The 26,695-nt window shown below is 43.1% G+C and overlaps 1 protein-coding gene and 1 long non-coding RNA gene across 7 annotated transcripts in view; one reads left to right on the top strand and one right to left on the bottom strand.

Moving 5' to 3' along the window:
- The window catches only part of LOC119623777 (uncharacterized), a 213,796-nt gene that overhangs the window by 45,200 nt on the left and 141,901 nt on the right, over positions 1-26,695 (top strand). For all 4 annotated transcript variants that reach the window (XR_005239825.2, XR_005239827.2, XR_012094602.1 and 1 more), the window contains one exon: positions 2,274-2,371. This is a non-coding gene — a long non-coding RNA (uncharacterized lncRNA). The remainder of the gene's footprint in view (positions 1-2,273; positions 2,372-26,695) is intronic.
- CCDC60 (coiled-coil domain containing 60) overlaps positions 14,800-26,695 on the bottom strand; it is a 205,289-nt gene continuing 193,393 nt past the window's right edge. For all 3 annotated transcript variants that reach the window (XM_008004897.3, XM_008004901.3, XM_008004903.3), the window contains 2 exons: positions 25,379-25,568; positions 14,800-15,221 (listed from right to left, as the gene is read on the bottom strand). In XM_008004897.3, the coding sequence (XP_008003088.3) occupies positions 15,120-15,221; positions 25,379-25,568 (292 nt within the window). In that variant the 3' untranslated portion in view covers positions 14,800-15,119. The remainder of the gene's footprint in view (positions 15,222-25,378; positions 25,569-26,695) is intronic.

Below are 26,695 nucleotides of genomic sequence, written 5' to 3'. Positions count from 1 at the left end.
CTGGACATTTCAAAGTCTTGTCATTGGTCTTCTTTCTTGAGTCTCAGGCTCTCTAACTCAGCTCTGTCCAATGGAATTATAATGCCAGCCACATATGTAATTTTAAATTTTCCACTGGCCACATTAAACAAGTAAAAAGAAGCAGGATAAATTAATTTTAATACCATCTTTTATTTAACCCAATATATTCCAGATATCCTTTTGACACATAAGCAATATTAAACAATATTAACAAGATAGTCTACATTCCTTTTTTCATACTCACTGTTCAAAGTCCCGTGTGTATTTTATACTTATAGCTGTTGAAAAATCACAAAATCTATGCATTTAGGTAAAGAGACTTTATTTTTTTAAAAAAGGGTTACAGTCTACAAGGTGGCCATCCCACAGGCTGGGAACCATACCTCTGGCTGGAATCATTAGCAGGCATTTTGAAGGAGAGGAGTTGGTTTCTTTTTTTTTTTGAGATGGAGTCTTGCTCTGTTGTCCAGGCTGGAGTGCAGTGGCGCAATCTCGGCTCACTGCAAGCTTCGCCTCCCGGGTTCACGCCATTCTCCTGCCTCAGCCTCCTGAGTAGCTGGGACTACAGGCGCCCGCCACCACGCCCGGCTAATTTTTTGTGTTTTTAGTAGACACGGGGTTTCACCATGTTGGCCAGGATAGTCTCGATCTCCTGACCTTGTGTTCCACCCACCTTGGCCTCCCAAAGTGCTGGGATTACAGGCGTGAGCCACCAGGCACAGCCAGGAGGAGGAGGGGTTGGACAGGAATTTTAGCTGACTGGGGTGGCCAAGTATACATATTCAACAGGTTATGAGAAGAGTTATGAATATTTATGAAGGCAGTTATGACACGTGTGACATATGACTCGTTCACCTTGGGGTGGGGCCTGACATTTAAATGTATTACATTTAGGTCCTATATGTCAAAAAGGTCTTTTTAGGACAAAGGCACTCATGTGCACAGCCTCTGTAAACTGGCCAGAATCAGTTCATGGTCGTGGTCTTTTTTATTAGGAGAAAGTTACTGAAATCAGTCTCTCGTCCAATCAAAGCTGTAGTTAGGGCTGGTGGAAAGGGAACGGTGCAGGGGAGGATCAGTTCGTCAGTGTCTGGTGGTTGGTTAGTGGCAGTTGCTTTAACATTGCTTATCTCAAGGCCAGCGCTTGTTTAGCTGCTAGAGAAAAAGAAAAACCTTGTGGCAGTTAGAATACAGTTTATTCTATAAGTGAAGGAGTGTGTGACTTAACCCTTTCCTGCAACGACTATAAGCCCTGTTGATAACTTGATGTCTTATTGCTACAAAGAATTCATTTTGTCGGTCTTGTGATCTCTATTTTAACATTAAATCTGGTCAGTTGTGTCTAAACTACACAAAAGAGGGGGTATAACAAGGTGTGTCAGATCTCTGGTTCTTGTCATGGCTGTGAACTCAGTTTTTAAGGTTTTTCTGGGGGTCTCTTTGGCCAAGACGGCATCTGTTCTGTCGGTGGGGCTTAAGATTTTTAGTTTACATTGCACATCTCAATTTGGACTGGCCATGTGTCCAGTGCTCAGTAGCCACACACGGCTAATGACCACCGTATCGGATGGTGCCGCTGTAACCCATTCCCCACCCTGCAGACAGAGCAAACTTTCTAAAATGTAAACATCACTGGTTTTCTCAACAATTTAGAACATATCCCTAGCTTCCTATTACTCTCAAGACAGATTCCTCAAGGTTGTTTGTGATTTATTTCCAACTCACCCTTCTAGACTATTTTCCATAACTTCACGTATGGACCTTCCAGCCGTAACAAACTTCTTTTTTCTCCCCCAATACATAATTGTTTTTCAGGTCACTGTGACTTTGCACAGGCAGTTTTCTCCACCTGAAAAGCCATTCCTCTTTTCTTGTTCTTTCCACTTCTTCACCTACACCACTTCTCTTCCCCTCAAGTGCCTTCTCATTTATTTTAAAAATCTTCGAGGATTCATCTGGGATGGGTTAGTCCAACCCTCCTGTGCATTCATGTGGAACCTTGAACACAGCTTTTATCATATTTGTTGGTAGCTGCCTATGTGCTCACATCTCTCACAAGGCCAAGTGCTTCACCAGAGCAAGGATCATGGCTTGTCTCCCTTTCTGCTCCCAGTACCTTTCTTACTCAGTGCCTGTCAAATATTCGACACATAATATTAGACCCCATTCCCTCCAGTCATTTGTATTACTTGCCTGGTCTTGGTTGAAATGTAGATTTGGGACCCTCATAATCTAACTTTCTGATTTTACAGATGGGGAAACGGAAGCCCTAGAGGAAAAGAAGACTAAATGTATTACCATCTGACCCACTTCCTGGCTAGCCTGTTCACCTGTCTGCTATTCTTCATTGGTGAGTTTTCTGCAAATGCAAAATGGCATTAAATTGAAGAAGAGAGGAGGAGGCCGGTTGGCCTGCTTTATGCAATCAGTGGTTCATGAAATCATAAAGTGTAAATAAAATGTTTGTAAATGAGACCGCATTTCAGATGCCCTAGAGTTGCTAGACCTGTAGTGCAATCCTCTTACAAGCTCTGGTATAATGAGAAAAGAGTGTTAAATTTATTGTCTTTGTAAATTTGTATCCCTTTCCTCCTCTGTTGGAACTGCTTTACAAGTGAGATCCAGCTGCTGTTTCAGCAAACTTGGATGGTGATGTTTCTGTGTCGCCCCAAGTAAAAATGGTTTGGGGTGGATGGTCTGTTTCTTTGATCCCTTGAAGCCTCAGCTCTCTTTTTTATCATGGGGTTGGGGTGGGGAAAAATAGAGAGAGAGATTTAGAATGTGCTCAGAACAGCCAGTTTGTGGGGTGAACTAAAGAACATTGCAGAGCATTATTTCATGCTCCTTAATTGAGGCACTTGGCCATTTGACTCCCATTAAACTGGAAGTTGCGTGTTTAAAAAAAAACTTTATGTAAAGTTTAAGATTTTTATGCACAAGTTAGGTGCACTGTTTCTCTTTGCAAACTCACTTTTGTTGGGAGAGAAGCTAGAGAACCAAGAAGGAGATAGAGGAAGGGTTAATTAGGATATCAGTCACCTGGGGTCATTTAACGCAAGGGAAGATAACTAATCTTTCAGTATCTGAGAGCATCACTGGGGTAGAGTGAGAGGAATGCCAATTCATAGGTACCCTCGATGCTCTAGAGTTAATATCAGGAGATTTAAAGACAGGCATTGGAAGTTTATCAGAAGTAACACTGGGGATGAGATGACAAGAATGCCACTATTATCCCTTTCATATTGTGGAATGCCCAACTTCTCCTGGGTTTCTTGGCTTGCCTGACACCAGACATGTGGTCTCTTTCTCAGTACAGACTGAATGGGGGTGCCAGGGTCAATCCACACCCAAACTACTCGTAAAGCTTCAGATAGACTTTTGCTAAGATAGCTATAAATATAAGTTCTAATATTTTTTTCTGCTCCCTAATGGATCATCTTGTGCAACCCTTCCACTTTGAAGACCATTGAGCTAGGAAATTTACTTACCTGGCGCCTCTTTTCACAGTGGTAGAGACATGAGGGTTGGCTCTGATAACAATCCCCACCTTGCATTTGTTTCATGCTCTTTTAAATCCAAATTGGCACTTTCACACCTGCTGCAAAACGGAGTGATAAAACATCTGTGTTCTTAGTCTTTCCCTTTTCTCTTGATTGATGTCGTGAATTTAACTCAGGGTTTCGTCTTAGCATCACCTGCGTGATGTATCCCATGATAGTGCCTTTCTCTACGACCTCACTCGCCCTCTTAGAGGAAGGGGTGTCTAGAATTTGACTATGCTTATACACAGATCTCTTTTCTTTCTCCTGTTGCATTAATTGGGAATCAGTTTGTTTCAAGTGAAGGAAATCAAATTAAATGTGGCTTCCGCAGAAAGAGAAGCTGTTAGCCGCCATAACCAAAAGTTCAAAGATCTGGCTAGGGAGCCAGGGGCCCAGATGACGTGACCAATATTTGATCTCTCTTTTGCTGCATTTCTTGGCTTTGTTTTCCTCCCTTTGTTGGCAGTTTCTCTCTGTGTGCTGGTTCCCAGAAGCAGTAGGCTTGTTTTATCCTTAGTGTCAACAGTTCCAGAAGAAAGAGGGCTTCTTGTTCTCTCTTCCAGTTCCAACAGAAGTTCAGGAATTGAGTTTTATTGGATTACTTTGGGTGTCCATCCTGAGCCATTTGCTATGATTAGGGAAATGTCATGCTTGCGTTATCCAGGTCTTGGTCACGTGCCCACACCTGGCACTGGACTGAAGCACTGCTCAATCCACAATGAATGAGAGTCAGGAGGAAGGGGTTGCTGCCTAAAGAAGAGGGAGTGGGCAGGCACGAGCTACACATGTGTTCCATCTTTGAGTGAGGACTTTCCTTGACAGAGGCTCAATCATGGGGTTGGAACAATACAGTCCTTTGCCTGAATTACAGCTTTCATTTTGCTATGCAATTGTGATGCTAACTATCCAGAGGTAGGTCAAAACTTTCAGATTAAGGGTACACAAGAATGTCCTCAATTAAGACACCATTCATAGAGGTCCCAAGCCACCTACACTTCTGACCAACTGGCTACAGTTTGAGGGTTCCCAGTAGCCCCTCTGGTCCATTAATTCACTATCATATATATCATACTTTGTTGAGTTCTTATCTGTGTATAAGACAGAACAACCCACAGAACTCAACAAAGTATGATATAGATAATTATAATTTTATTATAAAGGATATAAATCAAAGTGATCCAAATTAAGAGTAACACAGAGTGAGGTCTGGGAGGGTCCAAGATGTGGTGTTTCCATGTCTTCAGGATATCAATATATGATTATCGAATAGGGAAACTCACTGGAGTGTTGGATATTCAGACTTTTTATTAGGGCTTCATCATGTAGACATGCTTGGTTGAATCAAGGGCGATGTGATTGAACCCCACCTCCAACCCTCCTTCTGTCCCCAGAGCATAGGAAGATGAAAGGATATAATGTGGTTCAAAACCCCAACCCTCTAATCACATTGTTGGTCTTTCTGGCATGACCAGCTTCCAGCATAAAACTGTCTAGGGACCCACTGTGGATCACCTCATTAGCATAAACTCAGGGGTGATCTGTGGGGCCCACTATGAATAACAAAGAAACTCGTCTCACTCCGGAACTTCTAAGGGTTTAGAGGCTACCTCCCAGAAACTGGGGATAAAGACCAAACCAATTCCTTATGATACACCACTCCTCTATGCTGGATCCCAACTTCTTCCCAGGCCTGGAAACTAACACTGTCCAATATTCACTGTCTCCTCTGCTGCCACCACCTCTGGACCCAACACCAGCTCTGACTGAAGCTTTTAGCCTCTTCCTCCCTCAGCCCATCAGAGGTCTCCTTTGGGGTCTCCTCCTGAACTGTACTGTCCCCTATTCCAAGCCCTTCTTTCTTTTCCTCCCAAAGCTAGTGACTTTGGAAGAGTCCACCTCTCTATGTCTCAGTGTCTTCATTGGTAAAATGTAGGATGTGGATTGGTTTCAACTCAGTTGTTACTTCTTCCAGGAAGCCTTCTCTAGAGGACACTTTTGTTTTTTTGTGAGTAGCATCTGAGTCCTTTTCCTTTTCTTGGGAAACTTTCACTCTATGAGATTAATATTTCTCCTGTTATAAAAGTCAAAAAATCCAGATACTTGCTTTCTCAGCCCTTTTTATCAACTAGGATATGATCATGTGACTTAGGCTTTGCAATCAGATTTTTATGTTTTCAGAGGCAGTAATGTAAAGACTGAGAGTTAAATTAGCCACAATCAGATTCTGTTGCTTGCATATAAAGACATTGACTGATGTACCTTTTTTGACTTGCCAGACTTAGTGGTGGCTTTCTGTGTGCTCTATCTTTCTCTGCCATTGTTGTCACAGCTAAGGTGTATTGAGTCCTTACTGTAAGCTGGATACTTTATACAGCCTATCTCACTAATTTTTTTTCTTTTTTTTTTTTTGAGATGGAGTCTCACTCTGTCATCCAGGCTGGAGTGCAGTGGTGCGATCTCGGCTCACCACAACTCTGCCTCCTAGGTTCAAGCCATTCTCCTGCCTCAGCCTCCAGAGTAGCTGGGATAACAGGTGCCTGCCACCACTCCCAGCTAATTTTTATATTTTTAGTAGAGAGGGGTTTCCCCATGTTGGCCAGGCTGGTGGTCTCGAACTCCTGACCTCAGATGATCTGCCCACCTTGGCCTCTCATAGTGTTGGGATTACAGGCATGAACCACCAAGCCCGGCCCAGTCTATCTCATTGACTCTTCAGTGGCATTCCCATTTTACAGAAGAGATACATAGAAGTGACGATATCTCTCAAGGTCATACAGCCAATGACAGCACAACTAGGATCTGAACTTTCTCAGTCTGACACCTGAATGTTCTCTTTTAACCATCACACTATAGCACCACTATTTAACCTTTGGAGGACACAGGCTATCTTTATACCTCTGGCATCTCTCAAAAAGCCTGGAGCATGGTAGGTACTCAATGATATGCAAGCTCAGGTAGATGACAAAGTCTCATCTGGCTCAAACACTCTATGAGTTTCCTACCTCCACCCGTCAAACTGCAGCCCTTCTTTTGGCCCCCTTCTCCCACTTGTTACCTCCAGGACTTACCGTCTAGTCACTATAAACTATTCTTCACCTCCTTCACACCCCTGTTCCCATGCATACCTTAAAATCAATGTTGAAAATCTTCCCCAGTCACCAGTTTTTCATTTTCAGCCCTCTTCCTAGATTATTTTGACTTTGGGGATGAAGATGTTTCTGCCTCGTGAAGGGCTTTGTACTGTGTCATGTTCTCTGCCTTACCCCCAGCTCCTTGGTGACCCCTGAGTTTCACATCTTTGGGAAGGTTTTAGCAGAGTTAACGTTGCCATTTGCAAGACACACTGCAGCCTTTTTGTGGAGTCCCAAATATAACAAATCTAGGTTCTCTTTGGCATGATGACATCTTGCTTAAAAGAGTCAAAGACTTTCTCTGAGATTTGCAGATGAGGGAGTTATCATTCAAATAGCTATCAAAAGAGCAGATGTTAGTTAAGGGTGAGAAGTGAGAATGATATTGTTATGGGTTTCTGCAACTGAGTACTTTCAGCTTCAAGTAGCAGAAAACCCAGACTTGACTGCTTTGGGCAATGAAGGATGTATCAACTCACTTCAAAATGTTCCAACCAAGGTGATTCTCTTGGATCTGCCCCTTGTTGGCAGTAAGGTGCCTGCACAATTTAGTGAAGACATGATAACTTCCAGGGAAGGACTGTTTTCCTCTGTGCTCTGTTTTGTTTATTTGTTTGTTTGTTTGTTTGTTTGTTTTGAGATGGAGTCTTGTTCTGTCACCCAGGCTGAAGTGCAATGGCGTGATCTCAGCTCACTGCAACCTCCGCCTCCTGGGTTCAAGTGATTCTCCTGCCTCAGCCTTCCAAGTAGCTAGGATTACGAGTGCCTGCCAGCATGCCCAGCTAATTTTTGCATTTTTAGTAGAGACGGGGTTTCACCAGGTTGACCAGGCTGGTCTCAAACTCCTGACCTCAGGTGATCCACCTGCCTTGGCCTCCCAAAGTGCCAGGATTACAGGTGTGAGCCACTGTGCCCGGCCTCCTCTGTGTTTGTTTTTAAGAAGAAACAAACCTTTCTCAGGAGCCTCCTCTTAAAAACCTGGGGTCACATGACCACCTATAAATCAACCGTAGCAGGAGGAATGGAATTGCCAATATAAATTTAGACCAATCAAGATTTATCCTGATCTCACATGGGAAGGGGTAGACACTTGAACAAAATCAGGACTCCTAGCAAAAGAAGAATGGGAAATGGCTGTTGAGTAGCATCCGTGGTGATAGATATAATCCCAAAAGGCAAGTGGGAGAGACTTTTCATCAGAGCACGGAAAGTGGATTGGGACAAAGGATGTGGGTGTTTCTGGCTTAAGGCATGTGATGGAAGGGACTAGCTCTGTGATATTTAATAGAAAACCTGCTCCAAGCTCTGAAAGTAGACTTTTTACTTTTAAAACTCTAAGGTCAAAGGAATACCTCAGCTCTATTCTCACCAACCTGTTGGGTCATTGAGGGAACTGTTTGTGCTGGCCTTGCCTTAGGACACTGTGCTGTGAGCTTATTTCTTATACTATCAGGCTCCACCTTTGTCAGGATGGGCAGTCTCACATGTAAGCTAGCCTCCTGGTCATCTCTATTTCCTAGAAGGCAGTGGGGATCTGAAGAATCCTGATGAGTCTAACCCTGATGATGGCTTCTTTTAGTTTCTCTCAGTCATCCATCCATCTGTCTGTCCATCCATCCATCCATCCATCCATGCACTCAAGCATTCATCCACTTATCCGCTCAACTGTTCATCTATCCACCCATCCATCCATCCACCCATCCATCCACCCACCCACCCACCCACCCATTCAGTCGATGCCAGAAATGTTATGAGAAGTTCTGGGAATACAATAACAAATAAAGTAGATGTAGTCCTTGCCCTCATGAAGGCTAAATCTAGTTGGGAAGACAGATAATAAGTAAACAAAAAAAATTCAGAGCTATTTTGAGACCAGGCCAGAAAGGAATTTGTCCTCTCTCCGCTTTGCACTAGTGTGATTCCTTTGCCCCAGGGCAGTGTGGTGGAGAAAGTTTGAGAGTTAAATAGCCAGGCCCAAATCTCAAGTTACTGGGTGTGTCATGTCTTCAAAATGTGAGTGAGATTTGCTTTGCGCATCTCAGAGGATTGCTTTGGAGATCACATGGTGCTAGTGGATGTGAACGCCCTTCAAAAATGTAAATGGTTTCTAAATTTTATTGTCACTAAAGCTGGAGCTCTGATTCCCCCCCAGAAGATGACCAGTTGGAACCCCAAGACAAGATCCTTTAAGTAGAGAGGCAGTGTAATGTGGTTAAAACAATATTGCAAGATCTCAAGACGACCAGGATTTGAACTCTGGATTAATTGCTTGAAGGTGTGTGACTTGGGCAAGCCGCTTCACCTCCTTTAGCTTCAATTTTCTGTCCTCTGTAAATGTGAAGAAGCATAAGAATGCTAGTTTCACAGGATAATTACAAGGAATCAACCAGCAAATGCATATGTATTACATAGTGCCTAGCATGAGGCACTTAGAAAAGTTTCACGTTTATTGAATTCTTACTCTACATTATTTTTATCTGACTTCCCCTGGCTACCTCCAGGTCCCAAAACAGGGAAGGACACTCAACCTCAGCCATGCAGGTAAAGCTCAGGGACTGAAATGAGCAAGACTGGGTAAAGAGGAAGTGATGCAGGCATTGTTTTAACATTAGCTTGGGCTTTTATTTTGATAACATGCTTCACAATTGGTCATAGGTCCTCCTTTACCTGCGAACCTTTAAATGAAATGCCAAGGCAGGGTGGTGACAACAGTCTAGGTATTGGTTTTAATGTACTGGTATGAAACTTCAGCCTCTTTCCTTTCATATAAAGTAGAAAGATAGGAAGTGAAATGACCACCAACATAGCAAATTAATGCAGAAGTTTGTATACTAAGCTCACTATGTCTGTTAAAAAGAAGAAATGTTACTTACCCCAGTTATGTAGCCTTGGGCAGGTTTCTCAACTTTCTATACCCCAGTTTCCTCCACAATAAAGTGGGGGTCAGGGTGATATCTACCTCATAGAGCTGTTGTGAGGATAAACTATAATTGAATGCAAAACACTTAGAACAATGCATGGTATACAGTAAGCACACAATGAATGTTTCATTTTAGTTAATTAATTAAAAATGTGTTGCTTATACAGGCAAAGAATATCCCTGGAAAGTAATACAAGTTACTGGGTACAGTGTGAGTGCCTCCGTAAACCGGAATGGGGTCTGAGAGTTGGAGGGGGAGGAATACTCACTACTTAGTGGATATTCTTTTGCACTGCTAGGATTTGTACCCTATGCATTCATTCCTTTTCCACAAAAATGACAAAAACTATTCTGAGTAGGGCCAATCCCCCCTTCATCTACATATTTACCATATTACGTTCACCAGCCCTCTTTGTCTGTTTTTTGGGGAAGACATTCCTCTTCCCTCTTAAATTTATCCTCGAGTAGGGGTCAGCAAATGATGACTGATGGCCCCAATCTGGTCTATGGTCTCTTTTTGTATGACCTCTAATTTAAGAACAGTTTTTACACCTTTAAAGGACTATATAAATAAAAAGAACATGCAACAGATGTTTACTATCCAGTCCTTTACAGAAAAAAGCTTCTCTAGCGCACATATAGTTTAAAAAGCTCTCATGTTAACCACTTAGATGGCTTGGTCAGAGCTGTGGGACAGTGACTCCTGGGGACCCAGCACCTAGTAGGTGCTCAATTAAAATTATGATGGAGAGGCTAGTAAGCAAAACAATTTCTTCCTGTGGCTCTTCTTAGAACCTGGAAGCTGGGACGGGATGTGTTGCCTCGTCCTGGTCCCCAATTTATCTTAGTAGTAAAAGGTCTTCCTTTGTTTGAGTAAATACTCTTTGTCTAAGCAGAATAGGTCTTGTTGCTGCTGTTTAATACTTGCCTTCTTTTTTTTTTTTGGCAGGAAAGTGACATTCTGCTGGAGGGCAGGGTGGGAGAGTAATACTGATAAAGGCCACTAGATAGAGCTACAGCTCTGAGAAACAGGCTCAGAAACTGCCAAGTGGGAGGGCGGAGTAAGTCTTGCAATTTCAGATTGCCCCTGACTGGGACAGACAGACTTCAATTTAGACTTGGCTCTGCCTCTTACCTGCTATATGACTATTGGACAATCTTAAGTCTTGATATCCTTCTTTGCAACATGGAGATTATAATAATGCCCACCTCAGAGGGATGCTGTGAGCATTGAATAAGATAATACTGGAGAAGGCACTCTGGAAACGGGAATACAGTACAAATGTGAGCTAATATAATTCATGAAAGCCTCCTCATTCGATGAGCTCAATTCCAAAACCGCAATAACTCTCGTGACCTCCTTGTTTCATAGCAGAGGGCGCTGGAGGTCGGAGGGTAGGGATGGGGAGGGGGTTCATAGTCAGCTGGACATGTGTACAAAACACTTCTCAGAACCTCTATTTCATCATCTGCAAAACAGGAAGGATACAAGAGCCCTTCTTTGCAGGCTTGTGAAGATGGAATGAGATCATATATGCCAAACATTTTGCATGAGGTCTGGAACTAAGCAGCCTTTCAGTAAATGTTATTAAAAAAATATTTTTTAATTTCTTTTGAGACAGAGTCTCACATTGTCACCCAGGCTGGAGTGCGATGCCATGATTTCAGCTCCCTGTAACCTCCACCTCCCGGGTTCAAGCGATTCTCCTGCCTCAGCCTCCTGAGTACCTGGGATTACAGGCATGCACCACCACACCTGGCTAATTTTTGTATTTTCAATAGAGACTGGGTTTCACCATGTTGGTCAGGCTGGTCTTGAACTCCTGACGTCAGGTGATCCACCGACCTGGGCCTCCCAAAGTGCTGGGATTACAGGCTTGAGCCACTGTGTCCAGTCAGTAGATGTTATTTTGTGAGTAGGCTTCTTGATGCTTTTTGTTACTCTGTCCTTAAGACCCCCTCTCTCCTCTCCTCTTCTTGCCTCTCTTCCCATTTCTTCCTTTGACCGTCTTGACCTATGGGATGCTGCTGCTATGTTTCTGTCTCCAGTGCAGCCGCCTCTGCTGAGTTATGCAATCCCCCTACCTGGCTGTCCCTTAGGCATCTCCAACTCAATATGCTTAAAACATAACTCCTCACCTTCTCATTATGAATTTCTTTTCTTCCTCTTCTCCTGGTACATTTAAGGCATCACCTTCCACTCGTGATTCCTGATATTCCCGTCTCTGTTACTTATAATCCATCACATCAAGTTCTGTTGATTCTTCTGTTTAAATATCTTTTCAATGAGTGTCTTCACCCCATCTCCACACCCATTACTCTCCCCACAATCACCGCCACAGCCTCATCTTAGCTCCTTCTTCTTTGTGAGTGCCATTTTTCTCCCCCGAAAGCAAATGCAATTATTTCCTTCCTCAAAATCCTTCCTTGGATTCCTATTTCCAGGCAGATAAAGCCCAAACTTCCTAACATGGCTTATAAGGCATCTAAAAGATCTGGCTTCTACTTCTCTCCCCAACACCCCTCCTCTCTTTCTCTGTCCTGCACTCCCAATTCGAAATATGGCCCAGCTGGACTTACGTTTAGGTCCTCAAATGACAAATTAAGCTTCTTTTTTGCCTCTCAGCCTTTGCACATACTGTTCCTTCTGCCTGGAACAATCTTTCTTCCCTTCTTATCTGCCTACCCATCTCTCTCTGGCTAACTCTAGCTCATCTTACAGGTATCGATCACCTCTTCTCAAAAACCTTTCCTGACATCTCAAGTATGAGTTAGTGCTCCCCTCCCTCATGTCCACTGGAATCTTTTTGTACTTGCTTTAATTTGTCACCATTGCACTGATTATCTTGTGTAATTAAATGTCAGCTGTGATGGTCACCTGACATTTGAGATATATGTCAAATTGGCTGGGTTCCTGTCCCATGTGTAGTGAGAAGCCAAATGTCCATTTAAGATTTCTATAAATCTAGAGAGCTCATGTAATAGTAGTCTCTCTAACTTTGACTTCCTGTTCCTACTATACTCTTTTATTTTTGAGATAGGATCTCGCTCTGTTGCTCAGGCTGGGGTACAGTGGCGTGATCACGGCTCACTGCAGTCTTGACCTCCTGGGCTCAAGGGATCCTCCTGCTTCAGCCTTCTGAGTAGGTGGGACTATAGGTGGTACCACAGGGTTTTTTTTTTTTTTTTTTTTTTTTTTTTTTTTTTTGAGACGAAGTCTTGTTTTGTCACCCAGGCCGGAGTACAGTGGTGGGATCTTGACTCATTGCAACCTCCGCCTCCTGGGTTCAAGTGATTCTCCTGCCTCAGCCTCCTGAGTAGCTGGGACTACAGGGGTGTGCCACCATGTCTGGCTAATTTTTTGTATTTTTAGTAGAGACAGGGTTTTACCATCTTGGCCAGGCTGGTCTCGAACTCCACCAGCTAATTTTAAGAAAGATTACATTCTGTAGAGATGGGGTCTCACTATGTTGCCCAGACTGGTGTTGAATACCTGGCCTCAAAGGATTCTCTCACCTTGGCCTCCCAAAACGCTGGCATTACAGACCTGAGCCACCTTGCCAGGCCCTGAACTCTTTATTGTGGTGAGGGTCTGCGTACCTCAAGGCCCCCCACTTTTTTTTGCCCCCAAGCAACGAGATGTATAACACAGCGCCTTTTCTTTGTTTCTTCAAAACATTGCTCACAGAAGACAGTTGGGTATGTAACAGAAACTACTAAAGGTCCAGAGGGATGAAGTGGAGGGCTTGGTTTGCATTGTAGTTCTTAGGGATCCACCAGCCAGCCCTGCCCTGTTTTTCCCCCGCGATTGCTTTTCTCCTGAAGTCCCTTCTCACTCTCCTGTTACTCAGCTCCCTTTTCCTCCTCTACCTCCTTTGTCCTTTTTCTTCTTCTTTATTGGCTTCTCCCTCTTTCTTCTCTGCTCCTCCCTCACTCAAATTCCTATTCAATACAGAGACCTGTAGGGTCTCTTAATTTCGTAGTTTCTCTGTAGAGTGTATCTTACCTTTCCACCCTGAAGAGCTTTACAGGGTTTACTGCTAAACAAAGGGTATCTCTGTGGAGGGACATGTGATGTTACATAATCCCTCTGACCTCCCTGTCACATTTTATTGACTTCTCTGTTTTTATGTGAACTCCATGATCTCATCTTGGACCATATGTCAAAAAAAGAAGAAATTGTAGAAAATGACAAACTCCATGAGAAGAGAGACCTTGTCTGCCTTGTTCATTGCTGTATCCTCAACACCTAGAACTTGGTTGGTGCCTATTGGGCTCTCAACAAATATTCGTTAAATGAATAAATGACTGAATAGGTGAATGGATGAGTGTGAGATTGCTTAGACTAAAGAATAATTCGAATGTAACTCTCCTCCCCACTTTTAGATTGCCAGATGGAGAGATTTGAGCCTAGCCTACCTAAATGCTCTGATAATCCAGGCACAAGAGCAAATCAAGTCCAGTTGTCCAATTGTTAATTCAGTGTGGCCATCACTAAGGACATTAAAATGCCTACAGTTCCTATAACTTAGTGAGAATGTAGTTGAGCATAAGACCAAGATGAGATAAGAGGTTATGAGTCTACACACATTTTGAGATGACAGGAAGATAAGCTTCCTTCTGTAACTAAGACCAACAGAAAATATACGAGGACTCAAGGCTAAAATTTTCTTGCATACCATTGCCTTGTTGGGAAATGTGCCATCCATCCATCCATCCATCCATCATTCATCCATGCATCTATCTATCCATCCATCCATCCATCCATCCATCCATCATTCATCCATCCATCTATCCATCCATCCATCCATTCATCCACCATCCATTCATCCATCCATCCATCCATCCATCCATGCATATATCTGCCCACTCACCCATCTACCCATCCACCCATCTGCCCATTCATCCATCCATCCATCCACTCACCCACCCAACCATCCAAGGCAATATATATAATATTGAGAAATATGCTGTAGCTTAATTGGCATGAAATTAAGTTAATATCAGTGCCTACTTAATGAAGTTATTATGAGTTTGAAATGATATTATCTAGGTAAAGCACTCAGTACTGGGTCTATTGCATAACAGAAGCTCAATACATGGTAACTGTTGTTAATAGGATCTAAATACCACACTTGAATTCCACGGCCTCAGCTCTTTCCCAGACAGACATCAAACATTCAGTTCAATTTTATTCTCCCGTATTTGAGGCAGATAAATAGGGTGAAGGAATCTGAAGAGGAAGTAGGTAGAGTCAGGCTGGATCATTGAAGAACAGAAACTGGTAGGTTGGGTCTGGGGTGTGGAATTGAGGGGAGGGCCACCTGGGACCACCCCCCTCTAAAAATGTTGCTGGAGGTCAGTCTCCAGATGACCCTACTGTAAAGGGTCATCCATAAAGAGCATCCATGAGGGTAGTCAGGAGGCAGGAACACAGGCAGGATACAGGAACATGATATAGACAAACACTCCTCCACTGAGACAGCTGGTCAACCCAGGCCCAGCCTACCTCAGGGAACTGTAGGGCCCGATGGGTATGTTGATCCGGCTTTGCAGCCAGTTGATGTAATCCTCTTGAGGCATATGAATGATGTGTTCTCGCACAAACTGTGGGGCAGACACAGTGGCAATCTCAGAATTTGGTCTGAAAAGTAGACTCTGCCTTCCCTCCCTCCCCTCAAGATCCTGGAAGATTTGTGATTGAGACTGGTGGCCCCAGGAATACCATTCAGGCATTCATAATCTTGGAGCATCAGATTGGGGTGGTCCTTTGGGGAAGGGGACCTCTTTCCAGTTTCCTGGCTCAGCAGGCTAATTTTAAGACCCTTCTTGTTGCTATTGATGGAAGGAAATTTGGGGAGGACAGAAAGTTCCAGCTATCTGCCTTTTTCTTTCTTTTCTACTCCTTAATATCTTTTCAAACAGTTATTTGTCTTTAAACGTTTTTGGTTTGTAAATCCCTTTCAGAATTGATGACAGCTATGGGCTTGCTTTCCTGGAGAGGGTTTAAGACACACAAAAGGAGAGTTTCATGTAGACCCCCATATCCAGGTTATTAGAAGTTCTGTGATGTTGGGTGGCTGGCAAGATGGTGGAATAGAAACAGCTCCAGTCTGCAGCTCCCACTGAGATCAACACAGAAGGTGGGTGTGTTTCTGCATTTCCAACTGAGGTACCTGGCTCATCTCATTGGGACTGGTTAAACAGTGGGTGCAGCCCACGGAGGGCAAGCTGAAGCAGGGTGGGGTGTTGCCTCACTCAGGAAGCACAAGGGGTTGGGGAATTCTCTCCCCTAGCCAAGGGAAGCCAGGAGGGACTGTGCTGTGAGGAATGGTGCATTCTGGCCCAGATACTATGCTTTTCCCACGGTCTCTGCAACCCGCAGACCAGGAGATTCCCTTGGGTGCTGCTTACACAACCAGGACCCTGGGTTTTAAGCACAAAACTGGGTGGCCATTTGGGCAGACACCAAGCTAGCTGCAGTTTTTTTTCTCATACCCCCATGGCACCTGGAATGCCAGTGAGACAGAACTTCCACTCCCCTGGAAAGGGGGCTGAAGCCAGGGAGCCAAGTGGTCTTGCTCACTGGATCCCACTTCCACGGAGCCCAGCAAGCTAAGATCACTGGCTTGAAAGTCCTGCTACCAGCACAGCAGTCTGAAGTCAACCTGGGACGCTCGAGTTTGGTGGGGGGAGGGGTGTCTGCCATTACTGAGGCTTGAGTAGGCAGTTTTCCCCTCACAGTGTAAACAAAGCCACCGGAAAGTTTGAACTGGGCAGAGCCCACAGCAAAGCCACTGTAGCCAGACTGCCTCTCTAGATTTCTCCTCTCTGGGTAGGGCATCTCTGAAAGAAAGGCAGCAGCCCAAGTCAGGGACTTATAGATAAAACTCCCATCTCCCTGGGACAGAGCACCCGGGTGAAGGGGTAGTTGTGGGTGCAGCTTCAGCAGACTTAAACGTTCCTGCCTGCCAGCTCTGAAGAGAGCAGCAGATCTCCTAGCACAGTGCTCAAGCTCTGCTAAAGGACAGACTGCCTCCTCACATGGGTCCCTGACCCCCATGTCTCCTGACTGGGAGACACCTTCCAGGAGGTGTCGACAGACACCTCATATAGGAGAGCTCTCAATGGCATCAGGCTGGTGCCCCTCTGGAACAAAGCTTCCAGAGGAAGGAACAGGCAGCAAACTTTGCTGTTCTGCAGTCTCCACTGGTGATACCCAGGCAAACAGGGTCTGGAGTGGACCTCCAGCAAACTCCAGAAGACCTGCAGCAGAGGGGGCTGACTGTTAGGAGGAAACCTAACAAACAGAAAGGAATAGCATCAACATCAACAAAAAGGACGTCCACACAAAAACCCCATTTGATGGTCATCAACATCAGAGACCAAAAGTAGATAAATCCATGAAGATGAGGAAAAACCAACACAAAAAGGCTGAAAATTCCCAAAACCAGAATGCTTCTTCTCCTCCAAAGAATCACAACTCCTCACCAGCAAGGGAACAAAACTGGACAGAAAATGAGTTTGACAAATTGACGGAAGTAGGCTTCAGAAGATGGGTGATAACAAACTCCTCTGAGCTAAAGGAGCATGTTCTAACCCAATGCAAGGAAGCTAAGAACCTTCAAAAAAGGTTAGAGGAATTGCTAACTAGAATAACCAGTTTAGGAGTCTGTTCCAAGATGGCCAAACAGGAACAGCTCCAGTCTGCAGCTCCCAGCATGATCAATGCAGAAGATGGGTGATTTCTGCATTTCCAACCGAGGTACCTGGTTCATCTCATTGGGACTGTTTGGAAAGTGGGTGCAGCCCATGGAGGGTGAGCCAAAGCCGGGTGGGGCATCACCTCACCTGGGAAGCACAAGCGGTCAGGGGATTTCCCTTTCCTAGCCAAGGGAAGCTGTGACAGACTGTACCCGGAAAATCAGGACACTTCCTCCCAAATACTGCACTTTTCCAATGTTCTTAGCAAACGGCACACCAGGAGATTATATCCCACACCTGGCTTGGCGGGTCCCACGCCCATGGAGCATTGCTCACTGCTAGCGCAGCAGTCTGAGATTGACCTGCGAGGCAGCAGCCTGGCAGGGGGAGGGGCATCCGCCATTGCTGAGGCTTGAATAAGTAAACAAAGTGGCCGGGGAAGCTCGAACTGGACAGAGTCCACTGCACCTCAGCAAGGCTTGTTGCCTCTGTAGATCCCATCTCTGGGGGCAGGGCATAGCTGAACAAAAGGCAGCAGAAACTTCTGCAGACTTAAACGTCCCTGTCTGACAGCTCTGAAGTGAGCAGTGGTTCTCCCAGCACAGTATTTGAGCTCTGAGAATGGATAGACTGCCTCCTCAAGTGGGTCCCTGACCCCCGTGTAGCCTAACTGGGAGACACCTCCCAGTAGGGGCTGACTGACACCTCATACAGGTGGGTGCCCCTCTGGGATGAAGCTTCCAGAGGAAGGATCAGGCAGAAATATTTGCTGTTCTGCAATATTTGCTGTTCTACAGCCTCTGCTGGTGACACCAGGCAAACAGGGTCTGGAGTGGACCTCCAGCAAACTCCAACAGACCTGCAGCTGAGAAACCTGAGTGGGAGAAGGAAAACTAACAAACAGAAAGGAATGGCATCAACATCAACAAAAAAGACATCCACACCAAAACCCCATCTGTAGGTCACCAACATCAAAGACCAAAAGTAGATAAAACCACAAAGGTGGGGAGAAACTAGAGTAGAAAAGCTGAAAATTCTGAAAACTGGAGCACCTCTTCTCCTCCAAAGGATCGCAGCTCCTTGCCAGCAACGGAACAAAGCTGGATGGAGAATGACTTTAATGAGCTGATAGAAGTAGGCTTCAGAAGGTCGGTAATAAAAAACTTCTCCAAGCTAAAGGAGGATGTTCAAACCCATTGCAAGGAAGCTAAAAACCTAGAAAAAAGATTAGATGAATGGCTAACTAGAATAAACAGTGAAGAGAAGACCTTAAATGACCTGATAGAGCTGAAAACCAAGGCATGAGAACTACGTGAAGAATTCACAAGCTTAAATAGCTGATTCAATCAAGTGGAAGAAAGTGTATCAGTGATTGAAGATCAAATTAATGAAATAAAGTGAGAAGAGAATTTTAGAGAAAAAAAGAGTAAAAAGAAACAAACAAAGCCTCCAAGAAATATGGGACTATGTGAAAAGACCAAAGCTACATTTGATTGGTGTACCAGAAAGTGACAGGGAGAATGGAACCAAGTTGGAAAACACTCTTCAGGATATTATCCAGGAGAACTTCCCCAACCTAGCAAGGCAGGCCAACATTCAAATTCAGGACAGACAGAGAATACCACAAAGATACTCCTCCCCAACCTAGCAAGGCAGGCCAACATTCAAATTCAGGAAAGACAGAGAATACCACAAACATACTCCTCGAGAAGAGCAACTCCAAGACATGAAATTGTCAGTGTCACCAAGGTTGAAATGAAGGAAAAAATGTTAAGGGCAGCCAGAGAGAAAGGTTGGGTTACCCACAAAGGGAAACCCATCAAACTAACAGTGGATCTCTCAACAGAAACTCTACAAGCCAGAAGAGTGGGGGCCAATATTCAACATTCTTAAAGAAAAGAATTTTCAAACCAGAATTTCACATCTAGCCAAACGAAGCTTCATAAGTGAAGGAGAAATAAAATCCTTTACAGACAAGCAAATGCTCAGAGATTTTGTCACCACCAGGCCTGCCTTACAAGAGCACCTGAAGGAAGCACTAAACATAAAAAGGAACAACTGGTACCAGCCACTGCAAAAACATGCCAAATTGTAAAGACCATCGATGCTAGGAAGAAACTGCATCAACTAATGGGCAAAATAACCAGCCAACATCATAATGACAGGATCAGATTCACACATAACAATAGTAGTCTTAAATGTAAATGGGCTAAATGCCCCAATTAAAAGACACAGACTGGCAAATGGGATAAAGAGTCAAAACCCATCAGTGTGCTGTATTCAGGAGACCCATCTCACATGCAGAAACACACATAGGCTCAAAATAAAGGGATGGAGGAAGATCTACCAAGCAAATGGAAAGCCAAAAAATGAGGGATTGCAATCCTAGTGTCTGATAAAACAGACTTTAAATCAACAAAGATCAAAAGAGACAAAGAAGGCCATTATATAACAGTAAAGGAATTGATTCAATAAGAAGAACTGTCTTAAATATATGTGCACCCAATACAGGAGCACCCAGATTCATAAAGCAAGGCCTTAGAGACATACAAAGAGACTTAGACTTCCACACAATAATAATGGGAGACTTTAACACCCCACTATCAACATTAGACAGATCAATGAGACAGAAAGTTAACAAGGATATCCAGGACTTGAACTCAGCTCTGCACCAAGCAGACCTAATAAACATCTATAGAACTCTCCACCCCAAATCAACAGAATATACATTCTTCTCAGCACCACATCGCACTTATTCCAAAATTGACCACATAGTTGGAAGTAAAACACTCCTCAGAAAATGTAAAATAACAGAAATCACAACAAACTGTCTCTCAGATCACAGTTCAATCAAATTAGAACTCAGGATTAAGAAACTCAATCAAAACTGCACAACCACATGGAAACTGAACAATCTGCTCCTGTATGATTACTGGGTAAATAATGAAATTAAGGCAGAAATAAAAATGTCCTTTGAGACAAATGAAAACAAAGACACAACATACCAGAATTTCTGGGACACATTTAAAGCAGTGTGTAGAGGGAAATTTATAGCATTAAATGCCCACAGGAGAAAGCAGGAAAGATCTAAAATCAACACCCTAACATCACAATTAAAAGAACTAGAGAAGCAAGAGCAAACAAATTCAAAAGCTAGAAGACAAGAAATAACTAAGATTAGAGCAGAACTGAAGGAGATAGAGACGGGAAAAAACTCTTCAAAAAAATCAATGAATCCAGGAGCGGTTTTTTTTTTTTTTTTTTTTTTTTAAAGATTGACAAAATAGACTGCTAGCTAGACTAATAAAGAAGAGAAGAGAGAAGAATCAAATGGATGCAATAAAAAGTGATAAAGGGAATATCACCACCGATCCCACAGAAATACAAACTGCCATCAGAGAATACTATAAAGACCTCTACGCAAATAAACTAGAAAATCTAGAAGAAATGGAAAAATTCCTGGACACATACACCCTCCCAAGACTAAACTAGGAAGAAATTCAATCTCTGAATAGACCGATAACAGGCTCTGAAATTGAGGCAGTAAATAATAGCCTACCCACCAAAAAAAGTCCGGGACCAGATGGATTCATAGCCGAATTCTACCAGAGGTACAAAGAGGAGCTGGTACCATTCCTTCTGAAACTATTCCAATCAATAGAAAAAGAGGGAATCCTCCCTAAGTCATTTTATGAGGCCAACATCATCCTGATACCAAAGCCTGACAGAGACACAACAAAAAAAGAGAATTTTAGACCAGTATCTCTGATGAACATCAGTGCGAAAGTCCTCCATAAAATACTAGTAAAGAGAATCCAGCCACACATCAAAAAGCTTATCTGCCACGATCAAGTCGGCTTCATCTCTGGGATGCAAGACTGGTTCAACATACGCGAATCAATAAATATAATCCATCACATAAACAGAATCAAAGACAAAAACCACATGATTATCTCAATAGATGCAGAAAGGCCTTCGACAAAATTCAACAGCCCTTCATCCTAAAAACTTTCAACAAACTAGGTATTGATGGAACGTATCTCAAAATGCTAACAGCTATTTATGACAAACCCATAGCCAATATCATACTGAACGGGCAAAACCTGGAAGCATTCCCTTTGAAAACTGGCACAAGACAGGGATGCCCTCTCTCACCACTCCTATTCAACATGCTGTTGGAAGTTCTGGCCAGGGCAATCAGGCAAGAGAAAGAAATAAAGGGTATTCAATTAGGAAAAGAGGAAGTCAAAATGTCCCTGTTTGCAGATGACATGATTGTATATTTAGAAAACCCCATCGTCTCAGTCCAAAGTCTCCTTAAGCTGATAAGCAACTTCAGCAAAGTCTCAGGATACAAAATCAATGTGCAAAAATCACAAGCACCCCTATACACCAATAACAGGCAAACAGAGAGCCAAATCATGAGTGAACTCCCATTTACAAGTGCTTCAAAGAGGATAAAATACCTAGGAATTCAACTTACAAGGGATGTGAAGGACCTCTTCAAGGAGAACTACAAACCACTGCTCAACAAAAGAAAAGAGGACACAAACAAATGGAAAACATTCCATGCTCATGGATAGGAAGAATCAATATCGTGAAAATGGCCGTACTGTTCAAGGTAATTTATAGATTCAATGCCATCCCCATCAAGCTACCAATGACTTTCTTCTCAGAATTGGAAAAAACTACTATAAAGTTCATATGGAACCAAAAAAGAGCCCGCATTGCCAAGTCAATCCTCAACAAAAAGGACAAAGCTGGAGACATCACGCTACCTGACTTCAAACTATACTACAAGGCTACAGTAATCAAAACAGCATGGTACTGGTACCACAACAGAATTATAGACCAGTGGAACAGAACAGAGCCCTCAGAAATAACATCACACATCTACAACCATCTGATCTTTGAAAAACCTGACAAAAACAAGCAATGGGGAAAGGATTCCCTATTTAATAAATGGCGATGAGAAAACTGGCTAGTCTTGCGTAGAAAGCTGAAACTGGATCCCTTCCTTACACCTTATACAAAAATTAACTCAGGATGAATTAAAGACTTAAATGTTTGACCTAAAACCATCAAAACCCTAGAAGAAAGCCCAGGCAGTACCATTCAGGACAGAGGCATGGGCAAAGATTTCATGACTAAAACACCAAAAGCAATGGCAACAAAAGCCAAAATTGACAAATAGGATCTGATTAAACTAAAGAGATTCTGCACAGCAAAAGGAACTATCATCATAGTGAACAGGCAACCTACAGAATGGGAGAAAATTTTTGCAATCTACCCATCTGGCAATGGGCTAATATCCAGAATCTACAAGGAACTTAAACAAATTTACAAGAAAAAAATAAACAACATCATCAAAAACTGGGTGAAGGGTGTGAACAGACACTTCTCAAAAGAAGACATTTACACAGCCAACAAACAAGTGAAAAAAAGCTCCTCATCACTGGTCATAAGAGAATTGCAAATCAAAACCACAGTGAGATATCATCTCATGCCAGTTAGAATGGCGATCCTTAAAAAGTCAGGAAACAATGTTCATCTATCCAATTACTCATTCAGTCTTTCAAATGATAGTTATTGAGCACCTACTATGAGTTAGGCAGTATTCTGGCAATCTGAATACTGAATAACTCAAACAAGTTTCCTGTTCTCCTCAATGAGACTTGATTCTAAACAAGGAGACAGGAATCAGTATAATAAATATATATCCTAGAATATAAAGCAGTATGAGAAGCCCAAAATATATAATGGATGATCAATTGCATCTTCAAAATTTTCCACAGTGAGCACATATACAGCAAGGGGTGAGGGATTTTTTTAAAAAGAGATCCACCTGCCTTAAGACCCGATCACATCTGAACCATCTCCTTAGGTTACACCTAAGGTAGATTAGACCAAGTAGGTTATTCAAGGATGGATTCCAAAACTACTCTCACATTCACATAACACAGAAATACACAAAGTTTGACCCAACCTTGATCATTAATCAAAGAGATAGAAAATACACACACACACACACACACACACACACACAAACACACACCATCTTGGGTGTGAGAGCCAATTGTGTGAGAGTAATTGGATGAATGATCATTAAAAAGTCAGATGCTGGAGAGGATGTGGAGAAACAAGAATGCTTTTACACTGTTGGTGGGAGTGTAAGTTAGTTCAACCATTGTGGAAGACAGCGTGGTGATTCCTCAAGGATCTAGAACCAGAAATACCAGTTGACCCAGCAATCCCATTACTGGGTGTATACCCAAAGGATTATAAATCTTTCTACTATAAAGACACATGCACACATATGTTTATTACAGCACGATTCACAATAACAAAGAGGTGGAACCAACCCAAATGCCCATCAATGATAGACTGGATAAGGAAAGTGTTGCACATATACACCATGGAATACTATGCAGTCATAAAGAAGGATGAGTTCATGTCCTTTGCAGGGACATGGATGAAGCTGGAAATCATCATTCTCGGCAAATTAACACAGGAACAGAAAACCAAACACATGTTCTCACTCATAAGTGGGAGTTGAACAATGAGAACATCACAAGCTGGGGCCTGTCAGTGGGTGGGGGTCTGGGGGAGGGATAGCATTAGGAGATGACGGGTTGATGGGTGCAGAAAATCACCACGGCACATGTATAACTATGTAACAAACCTTCATGTTCTGCATATATATCCCAGAACTTTAAATATAATAATAATAATAATAATAATAATAATAATAATAATAAAAAAAGTTCTGTGATGTTCTCACTAGGAAAAGAGCTTGCTAAATTTTATTAGTCAGGGCTGTGAACTCACCTCAAATAAAAGAGGAGCCCCTAGTACTTCCTCTTCTTACCCATGCAGGGACTAGCTTTTCGAAGTCTTCCATAGCTTCAAGTGCAAGTTGGACCCCAAAACTGGTAAGTAGGAGGTGGAAGTTGCCCTAGAGTTAGTTTTGGCCTAACCTGCTAGAGTCTTTCCTGAAGGAGCCTCACAGGTCATGGGGAGTAGAGTCTTGGCATTTGGATTTGTCTACAAGGTCATCCCCCTCCTTCCACTCCTAACCTTGCCCTCATTAACACACCCAGGTCATTCTGTGGAAGGGCCTGCCTGGTATGAAAATGTCACATGCTCCATAGCCTTTCAAGGCCTGGGAATTTGACTTCTTTACCAGGAGGAAGGCATTGAAGGTCCTGTTAAAATGCACATATGCCATCCAGTAAAATTAAAGAAGTGACTTCATTAACCTCTTACTGTGGAGTCCTTGTATTGCTGATGCCTTTTGACAAAGTACCAGGAACAACTTCTGGTGATAATGGTGAATGACTACTGAAAACTGTTTAGTGGCTCCTAAATTTTTGTCTTGACCTTCAAAGGTCTGCACAGACTGACCTCTCTAATCCCCTGGGAACTATACACTCCTTGCCTGCTTCCCTCCACACTCATTGACTGCCAGTGAGTTCTCCCAACAAGTCAAGTCGTGTGCTGCTTTGGGATCTTTGCATACACCGTCTTCTCTTCTTGATCTGCTCTTTCCCTTTCTCTTCATGGTGCTGTCTCCAAAGTCACCTTCCCAGTTGCCTGAGTTAAGGTAGATCCCTTCTAACTTACTTACATACGGGGCTCCTCAAACTGTATTGTGCATATGAGACACCTGGAATCCCATTAAAATGTAAACTTGGAGTTGGCAGATTGACTTGAAGCCTGCAGTTCTGCATTTCTAACGAGCACCCAGGTGAGGTCCATGCTGCTGGTCCATGGACCACATTTTTAGTAGCAAGATAAAGGACTCCTTATGATTACTGCCCATTTTTTATGCCACCCCAAAGCCTCTGAGTTTCCTGGGGTACCATTTACATAGAATATAATCTCCCTTACAGTTGGAGTTGGGCAACCAGGTAATGGGACAATCCTTCTCCTATTAGAAAATGAGCTCCATAAATGCAGGGGCCTTTGTGTCCCCAGCACTTAAACAGTGCCTGAGTGTTGAGAGGTGATTGAATGAGGACATCTGAGACACTGTGGAGGGGAAGGGAGGTGGTGGTTACCTCAATAGCCACAGCGATGTCAGGGGAACACAGTTCCCAAATCCTCAGATCCTGTAGCACCTTCAGGAGGACGTGGGGTCGAATCCGCAAGTCCAGGTTTTCTCCAAACTTCTGCAGTTTCACCAGGATCTTTTTGGCGGGGCGGAAGTTCTTTAGATCCTCTGGCAGTTTGGACAACAGATCAAAGTACCTTCAATTCCAAGAGGAGAGGGCAAGTTAGGAAGCTGCTGGATCTCAGCACCTATGGCCATCCATCTCCGCTTTGTCTTTCTGCTACTCTGTGATGTCTCCAGGGCAGCAGGATTCTTTATCTAGGGGCCTTTCCTCTGTGGCCCACAGATCAGGCACGTCTTTACTTTTAGGGGTAGGAAAAGATGGAGAATGACTTGCATTTCATTACAAAATAAAACAAAGGTACGATTTCAAGGGATGTATTTGTAATTTTTCTATCAGACAATGTGAAATGTTAGAAGAAAGGAATGGACTTTGGGATCTGAAACTTCTCTCCTGAGGGTTAATGAGGTCGGAGTGGGTGTACACACATCTATGAGATGTCTTCTAGGATGCAGGAGGCTCTCACACCCAAGATGGTGTGTGTGTGTGTGTTTGTGCGTGTGTGTGTGTGTGTTTGTGCATGTGTGTATATATTTTCTATCTCTTTGATTCATGATCAAGGTTGGGTCAAAGCTTTGAGTATTTCAGTGTTGTGTGAATGTGAGAGTAGTTTTGGGATCCATCCTTGAATAACCTACTTGGTCTAATCTACCTTAGGTGTAACCTAAGGAGATGGTTCAGATGTGATCAGGTCTTAAGGCAGGTAGATCTCTTTTAAAAGAAATCCCTCACCCCTTGCTGTATATGTGCTCACTGTGGAAAATTTTGAAGATGAAATTGTTCATCCATTATATATTTTGGGCTTCTCATACTGCTTTATATTCTAGAATATACATTTATTATATTGATTCCTGTCTCCTTGTTTAGAATCAAGTCTCGTTGAGGAGAAGAGGAAACTTGTCTGAGTTATTCAGTATTCAGATTGCTAGAATACTGCCTAACTCATAGTAGGTGCTCAATAACTATCATTTGAAAGACTGAATGAGTAATTGGATGAATGAACAACTACAACTGAACATCATCCTTACTAGGCTGTGGTTTGTTTGACTTGATTTTAATGTTACTATGGAGGGCAATTACTTCCCCCATAATAATGACAGAAATTCCACCATTAGATTTGTGGGCTGAATCTTACTGTGGGAGGACCAGCATTAATTTCCTTCCGTAATACCTTTATGTGAATTAGTTCGTAACACGCTTTCC

The sequence above is a fragment of the Chlorocebus sabaeus genome, chromosome 11, assembly GCF_047675955.1.
Source record: "Chlorocebus sabaeus isolate Y175 chromosome 11, mChlSab1.0.hap1, whole genome shotgun sequence".
NCBI classification, from domain to species: domain Eukaryota; kingdom Metazoa; phylum Chordata; class Mammalia; order Primates; family Cercopithecidae; genus Chlorocebus; species Chlorocebus sabaeus.
Note: the sequence above shows the minus strand (reverse complement) of the source record. Positions and strands in the feature narration are given on the sequence as shown.